The sequence below is a fragment of the Vitis riparia genome, chromosome 10 (genome assembly GCF_004353265.1).
Source record: "Vitis riparia cultivar Riparia Gloire de Montpellier isolate 1030 chromosome 10, EGFV_Vit.rip_1.0, whole genome shotgun sequence".
Lineage (NCBI taxonomy): Eukaryota > Viridiplantae > Streptophyta > Magnoliopsida > Vitales > Vitaceae > Vitis > Vitis riparia.
This window is the reverse complement of record NC_048440.1, coordinates 10,657,778-10,665,636: the sequence shown is the minus strand read 5'-3', so window position 1 is coordinate 10,665,636 and position 7,859 is coordinate 10,657,778. Positions and strand designations below refer to the sequence as shown.

General features: G+C 38.5%; 2 protein-coding genes across 4 annotated transcripts; one reads left to right on the top strand and one right to left on the bottom strand.

The window, feature by feature from the left end:
- Positions 1-671: 671 nt before the first annotated feature.
- LOC117924099 (2-succinylbenzoate--CoA ligase, chloroplastic/peroxisomal) lies at positions 672-7,859 on the top strand. Of its 3 annotated transcripts, none has more exons than XM_034842657.1 (11): positions 672-1,022; positions 1,341-1,413; positions 1,788-1,950; positions 2,058-2,156; positions 2,902-2,999; positions 3,244-3,437; positions 3,956-4,083; positions 5,246-5,634; positions 5,889-6,103; positions 6,221-6,425; positions 6,884-7,859. In XM_034842657.1, exons 1-10 carry the CDS (start codon positions 823-825, stop codon positions 6,348-6,350), a joined length of 1,689 nt encoding a protein of 562 aa, XP_034698548.1. In that variant the 5' UTR covers positions 672-822; the 3' UTR covers positions 6,351-6,425; positions 6,884-7,859. The 3 variants fall into 3 exon arrangements, with proteins under 3 accessions (XP_034698548.1, XP_034698549.1, XP_034698550.1); XM_034842659.1 differs by lacking the exon at positions 672-1,022 and adding an exon at positions 1,062-1,171; XM_034842658.1 differs by lacking the exons at positions 2,902-2,999; positions 3,244-3,437 and having other exon boundaries at positions 3,937-4,083.
- On the bottom strand, positions 6,693-7,679 carry LOC117923091 (caffeoylshikimate esterase-like). The gene has a single exon (XM_034841340.1). The coding sequence runs from the start codon at positions 7,677-7,679 to the stop codon at positions 6,693-6,695; it is 987 nt and encodes a 328-aa protein (XP_034697231.1).

Genomic DNA, 7,859 nt, shown 5'->3' with positions numbered 1-7,859 from the left:
TTAAAGCTTATGATTTATGTAAATTTTGACAAAAGTTTGTTGTAAAAGTAGTTTAAAAACCGTGAAAAACACTTTAAAAGTGTTTTATAAATGAAAATTTTTCAACAAGTGGAAGAGAAATGAAAAGGACAAAAAAATGATTTTGTGTTGTCCAAACTTATAAAACTATATATAAAAACTATGTGGGAAAGTATAATTTTGAATTTCCAAGTATAGTGTTGGAAACCCTTTAAAGATATCTAAAAGTATAACGGTAGACATTTTGGAGGATGTCCGAAAATATAGTATCGAACAATGCCAACTTCAAAGGTATTCCGGATGCTATTTTAAGGGTATTTTGGTCTTTTCATAAAAAGTCATTTTTATTGGTAAAAAATTCTTAATTCAGGTGGATGTCGAGAGAAATTTGATGGGTGTAAGTATAAATACTCTTAACCAAATATTTTAGAAATCTGCCCTTTAGATATTTTGTCTCTTTTAACTTAAACTAGCTTAATTTAAAACGGAGCCGCGTGTGATCGGATCACCGCCCGGCGAGAATTCCGGTGAACAAAGCACTAAATAACAAACCGTGTGAATTACTAAACCACCCTTGGATTGAACAAAAAACGACAAACGTGCCCCTTGTTCCCGGATTCGGGAAACGGTCCGATACAGGCTGTAATCTCCCTACCCAATCACAAGGCTCTGGCGCAGTCTTCTGCCCGTGATAAGATATGGAGCATGCGGTAAACGTCTTCGCCATTGGAACTTGGAAACCAGAGGTCTACCACCTCCACTGCACTCTCCTCAAAGTCCCTAACTGAGCTCCACTCCACACCCATGGCTTTTTACTCCCGGGCCCACATTTGCCACTGCTTGAGCCGCCTCGCAACTCTCCGGATACATTCCGCAGTCACCATCTCCGGCAACCGGCGAAACACTGGCCATCAGTTCGTCGACGGCGTCCTGAGCCTGGCGCAGGGGCTGCTCGACCTCGGCGTTCGTGCCGGAGATGTCGTCGCCATTTCTGCTCTCAACAGGTGCGTCGTGCTAACTTGCGCCTTTGGTGGTGGTGGTTGTATAGGATTGGGCTGTGCCTATGCACTTCCCCTTTTAGAGCCCAGGTTAGCGGGATGGTTTCAGTTTACGGTTGACTGGAGTTGGCTAAGAAAAGTCTTTGCAATTTGACGTAATTACCTTTCTCTTTTTTGAATCATGCTTCCGTATGATTGCTGTTTGATATTGGGAATGCCATACCCTCCAAAAGGTGGATGAATTGTAGTAGTTGTTTAATTATTTTATAATATAATTAATAACTATGTTCTTATATTGTTAAATTTTGGTGGGTTTTGAATCAGTGACCAGTATTTGGAGTGGTTTCTGGCTGTTGCATTTGTTGGAGGGGTAGTTGCTCCCCTCAATTACAGATGGGTATGTAAAAAGACTCTTCAAAACTCAGAAACTAAAGTGGATGAATACCAAAAAGGGTCAAAATGATTAGTTTCTAATATGATAATCAGATGGGTTCATGTTTGATGGCATTCAAAGCATTGCCAATGTAATTATTTACTTTCAAATGTGGTATCATAGGCTTTAATCATGTGTTAGTGCCATTGACTACAATATCTAATTACGGATATCCCAGATAGGGGAAGAAGTTCTTAATACTGTATATATAGTAGACTTCTCTTAATTAGGGAAGACACGTTTTAAGGCCGTGAAAACCCATTAGCCCAGAGCAAACAATATTTACATAGGAGAGGGAGTGGATTGTTACAGTAATAGTATTCTATCTCCACTTGCAGAGCTTTGAAGAAGCGAGATTTGCAATGGAGATGGTGAAGCCGGTGATGCTGATCACTGACAGTAGTTGTAGTTACTGGTACCCAAAGCTTGAAAATGATCACTTGCCTTCTCTTAGGTGGCATGTTTTCATGGATTCCCTTTCTGAGTTCAACAGCAAAGAAAGTAGTATTCAGTTTCCTGATCCAAAGATTGAATATGAAAAAGAAAACATAAGATAGGGGTACCAGCAATAATTTCTGATAGTGTTGTTTCCATTGTTCTTTTTTCAGCATTAACTACTGAAACGCTAAAGAAGCCTGCTCTGAAATCTTTATCATTCAATTACGCCTGGGCTCCTGAGGGAGCTGTTTTAATATGCTTCACATCAGGTACAGTTTCTATTTTTTATTTAAGCTTTCTTATATATTTTTACTTGCTAGAATGAATCTAGAACTTCTTTCTAAAGAATTTCCACGATCAGTGCATGTTTTCATCATAGAAGATTATGGCCCCTGAATTGGTCATTCATGTTCATGAAAAAAGAAATATGGACTCTTTTATTTGCACTGAGTAGTACAGTGAAGTTTTAGCTTTCCAACGATTAATTGGCGCCAGTTCCCTTGTTTCTCAAAAATATCAGGTTGGCCAAACCATTAAGCGACATTAATTTAATGGTTAATCCTCAATGCAACAATCCCAAAAATGCATTTTTTTAAGCAAGGAGCTACCAGTCACAGCCCCACAAGATATACTAAAATTTCAAAGGTTTGCCTTCATCTATTTGAACTCACTGCTGGTCACAAAGTTTGGAGTTTGATAGGTTTTCATTAAATAGTGAGCTTCCTTACAACAGAACTGGGGCATATAGCTTCAAAAATTACTTCATTCAAGATTATATATGCCTCTTTCCAAAATCTACAAATAATGACTGTTACCTATCCCTTTTAGGAATCACTTGTATGCTAAAGTTGCATAGAGCAACTACCCAGAAACATAAGTCAGAAACTTATATAAGAATTAAAATGTCAGTCATTAGTCATTTGTACTTCAAGTTCTTACCATAGAGAGACCCTCAATTTCCCACTAATCTTCTTGGTGTAATAATTGGTTTTATGTTTTTTTTCTTGGGTATAGGGACCACTGGAAGACCGAAGGGAGTAACAATAAGCCATTCAGCTTTAATTATACAATCTCTGGCAAAAATTGCCATTGTGGGTTATGATGATGATGATGTAAGTCTTTCCCTAGTGAAATGAATTTTCATTTCTGGCTGTAGAATATAAAAAATAAAACAACAATTCAAGCCACAGGATTTGGATATGTAGAAACTTAGGCATAGCATGATTTGTGTTTCCTCAAATAGATAATATGGCATAGGATGATTCAAGGAAGAATTGTTTCTAGACCCTTCCTGTCCTAGTGGCATGGTTGACAGAAAGGCTAAAGCCCTCTGTTAATTGTGTGGGTTTTTTGCAGGTCTATTTGCATACTGCTCCATTGTGCCATATTGGTGGTTTGTCATCTGCCTTGACCATGTTAATGGTAGGAGGTTGCCATATCTTTATACCAAAGTTTGATGCCAAATTGGCACTGGAAGCCATAAAGCAACACCATGTGACTTCTCTAATCACTGTCCCTGCAATAATGGCAGATTTAGTTTCCATTATCAGGTAAACCATACAACCTCCTTTATTACGAGAAATTGGGAACAAAAATTTAAGGAGACTCCGTGTTATTGCTTTTTGCAAGTATTCTTTTTGATGTATCACTGAGATAAGTCAATTGAATGATGGGAAGGTTTTCTAATGAAACATTTTATTGTTTTCTCTGAGGATATGGCATTTTCATGTTGTCAGAGTAATTTTTTTCATGTTTGTTACTCACATAGGATACATGAGATGCTTTTGTCAGTTATGCTTCCTGGTATATTTAACTCGACTAACCCATGTTCTAAGGCTCATAGCAACAAAGGCCCTGTTTGGCATTCTGCCACCCTCCTTAGTATAATGTTCTCTCTTTAGGCATCCATACAAGGCATAGGTATTTAATATTCTCTATTCTTATGATAAAGGGTTAATGAGCTAGTGGGAACTAGCCAAAAAAATGGATAGGAACTCAACAAAGGGTATGATCATGCAGTTATATGGTAGTTGATTTTTCTAAGTTCAGGTTTGGAAAGCTTTGTCAGGATGAAGATGACCTGGAAAGTGACTGAAAGTGTAAAGAAGATACTAAATGGAGGTGGAGGTCTCTCTAATGGGCTTATTGAAGATGCTATCAAATTCTTCCCAAGAGCTAAGATTCTTTCAGCTTATGGTGTGTCTCTTTTTGCTCTTTGTTCCTTCTTGTATTTTTGCTATCTTATTCCACTCTGAATTTATTTGATGATACGACATAGAACTTTTAATGTGTTGGAAGCAACTTCAAAGAAGACTTGACTTCTAATGGCCACAAGAGTAGTATTGGTCAATTTCATAGTAATAGATGTTTGTTTAAGGGAAAACAATGTAATTGAATATAGTGCTTCAGCGTGCAATTTTTTCCTGTTTTGGTAAATATGCACACAATTTTAATAGGCTTCTGTCTCAACCTCTAAAATGTTTCAACTCCTCCCACAAGCAAGGGTAACTTTGGGACTTATACAATCAGCCTGATCTGATTGTTGAACATGCAAAACTGGTAAATAGAAAGTTCCAACTCATTAAATTTGTTCACCAGCCTAACTGGGTGTATATGAGCTTATGTACAAAGTTCAATAGCTAAACAAACCCAGCCATGTGACTCTAAAATCAGATCACCAGGGCTTCTAAAGCTAAAGTGGTGTTGGTGTGGTTAAACCAACGAGATATCTTATGAAATTTACTAAAAAGGAATATCATTAGGACTAAAGCAATAAAAAGTACTAAGCCTGTAAAAACTGGTAAGGACCTGAGTAGGCTTTTGGGGAGGACATCAGCAATTAACATTGTGGTGTTCTGCCAAAATTTAGTCATTTGGCATTGTCATGCTAAAGATGGGACAGGGAATCATAATAACCTGCATTGCAAAAAAATTATTTCTTTTTGTTCCTTCTTTTGCTGAGTAGTTTTATAGTCCTTCTTCTTTCAAATTTGGGATTTCTGTGGCTTCTACTTTTTCTGTTTAACTGCTAATGAGATGGCTTAATCAAGATCATGAACTAGCTTAAGCTCAACAGAACAGTAACAAGCTAAGCTTGAGCTACCTGAGTGAGCTCTAGCTCTTGATTTAAATTCTATCAAACAGAACTTGAAGTACCAGCACTTTGTTCAAATTATTTATGCCCCTAGGAAAAATGATCTAGAAACTGATACGAAATGTTAAATTTATTCTAAAATTAATTTTGTTAATCTTTCTTAAGTTTCTTCCAATATTTCTTTTAGTTTCTTCTAAGCGCCATCTTTTACATACTTAGAAACCTTCTTATTCTTTTCTCCTCTTTCTTCTGGAATTTTTGAAGGAATGACAGAGACCTGTTCTTCACTGACATTCATGACCCTCTATGACCCAACATGTGCAAGCTCCAGGCAGGCTCTTCAAGAGTTAGTTGAAATAAAATCAAGTTCATTTCACCTGCCTGAAGGTGTTTGTGTCGGCAAGCCTGCTCCACATGTTGAATTAAAAATATGCTTTGATAGCTCAGATCATGTTGGAAGGATTTTAACCAGAGGCCCACACATAATGCTTAGATATTGGGATCAAATTCCATCAAGGCCATCAGATTCTCCTGATGAAGGTTGGCTAGATACAGGTGATATAGGGTCCATCGATGACTATGGTAATATATGGCTGATTGGACGAACAAACAATCGAATCAAGAGTGGAGGGGAGAACGTGTATCCTGAAGAGGTGAGTATCAAAAGTATTGCCTCCAACCCATGATTATTGAGAAAAGGAAAAAAAATCCAAAAGAAAGTTTGAAATTCTGCACCTTTTGTTGTTTGGTGACTGAAATGAGGAAGAGAACATGAATTAGGTTGAATTTTTTACTAGAATTTTCTATTCCCTTTCTTTCAGAAAATCTGGTCTTCTTTCTTAAATGAGTATTTAATTTGGCCTGTGGCCTCCAAAATTCTAAAAGATTTAGTTATTTGGTGACTTAGGTGGAGACCGTCCTATCACAACACCCAGGAGTCACTGGCAGTGTGGTTGTTGGACTTCCAGATGTTCGCTTGACAGAGATGGTTGTTGCTTGTATTCGAATAAAAGACAATTGGCAATGGGCTGATAATAGTCCTGTACATCCAACTGAAAAGAAAGAGCTAGTCTTATCCAGTGAAACCCTGCGGCACCATTGTAGAGAGAAGAATTTAACTGGGTAATGCTTTCTTTTATTCTATATTATCTTGGTAGGATGCATGGCTTTTAAATGTTTGTATATATTCCTTCCTCCTCTCTTGTTTTCTCTCTCTTATTATTTCCATTTCTTTTGTAGATTTAAAATACCAAAACTTTTTACTTTATGGAGGAAGCCATTCCCACTTACATCAACTGGAAAATTGAGAAGATACCAAGTTCAGAGAGAAGTTTTGTCCCACCTGCACTCCTTGCCTAGCAATCTTTGACTTTAGAGTCACTTATTCAAGGAGCAATCTATGACTATGAGTCACTTTTTCACATTGCCATTTCCAGCTGTTTAGGTGAGCAGATTCTTTGTCTCCTCTCCTTCTAGAATGAAATCTCAGTATTTATATATATGAGAAAATAGTCATTTGGTTGGAACAGTGACAGTCATAATAACGTTTTGGTGAAGAATGACTTCATAACTTTATGTTACATAAAATAATAATAATAGAGAGAGAACAAAAGAACATGAACATCTAGAGGCTTGCATTTTTTGAACCAACCAACATCTTTTTGCCATAACCAACTGCCACTGGCAAAATATACATAATAGTTCATTTGGTTCACTGTTCAACATAAAGCCTATTTGTATTGGCTTTAGCCTTTTCAGCCCGACTGCCTATCCATGAGAGAATGGTCCCAAAAACTAGCTCGACGCCTTCCTTAGGTTCACCAATCAATTGATGCCACATACCTTGAAAGATGTTCAATGTTTTATCCTTACTGGCTGCTAACTCATAAACTTTCCTTGCAGAATCCGAGGCACACACCATATCATCCTCCCCATGGACTACTAGCATTGGAACTTCTAACTCATGGCAATGCCTACTTATGTAGTCACAAACTCTCAGAAACTCCAGTGCTGTGGCTGCAGGTGGCTTTCCAGAGGCACGACGGTTTGGACTCTTTGCCACTAACTTTCTCTTCCACTCCTCTTTGTAGGACTTACTTGCCAAAGGTTTCGAAGTCACTATCCTCCAATTGGGTGCAAAGAAAGCAGCCACTGGAAGCAGCTTCTCTAGTGGCCACACTGGTTTGAACTTAGCAGAAACTCCACACATAGCTCCATTCAAAATCAACCCATTCCACTTGCATTCTTGCTTGAGGCATAAAAGTATGGTAATTGCACCACCCAGTGACTCGCCATAGAGGAAAGCAGGGAGCTTCGGGTGGTTAGCTCGTGCAGAGTCGAAGTATTGGATGCAGTCACGAACAATAGGCTGGATATCAGGGATGTGCCCAGGTAAGCCTTCAGAATAGCCATGGCCTTGGAGGTCAAGTGCATAAACAAAATACCCAGCCTTAGCAATAGCCACAGCAGTGAGCCCAAAGAGCCAGCTGCTCTCAGAGGTGTAGCCATGGACCATGGCCACAAGGCCCTTGGGTTGAAGGGTGGAATCAGGACACCAGGACTGTGTGAAGATTTTCAAGTTTTGGCTGTTTAGCATGAAACCCTCCTGGTGGAGAACATGGTGTTTTTTGTAGAATTCTTCCCTTGTGAGGTTCCCAAAAGGGCTGTTCTCATTAGCTTGGTGTACAGGATGAGCCATTCTGCTAAAACAAATGGAAAGCACAAGGGTAATATAGAAGCAGGAGAGTATGGGATGGGGGACAATGCACTTTACAACTTGATATCTTTATATAAGTCTCCATGTTGCATATCAGCTGGGTGTTATTTTTCCAACTGTCCTACTTCCCCAACCATTAATGTTCTTCATAGACTTGAAGCA

Excerpts from the sequence above, each read along its gene's own strand:
- LOC117924099 (XM_034842657.1), top strand. The coding sequence starts at position 823 with ATGGCTTTTTACTCCCGGGCCCACATTTGCCACTGCTTGAGCCGCCTC. Across the intron at positions 1,023-1,340 it reads GCCATTTCTGCTCTCAACAG|TGACCAGTATTTGGAGTGGT; the intron begins GTGCGTCGTGCT and ends GTTTTGAATCAG. Across the intron at positions 3,438-3,955 it reads GATTTAGTTTCCATTATCAG|GATGAAGATGACCTGGAAAG; the intron begins GTAAACCATACA and ends AAGCTTTGTCAG.
- LOC117923091 (XM_034841340.1), bottom strand. The coding sequence starts at position 7,679 with ATGGCTCATCCTGTACACCAAGCTAATGAGAACAGCCCTTTTGGGAAC.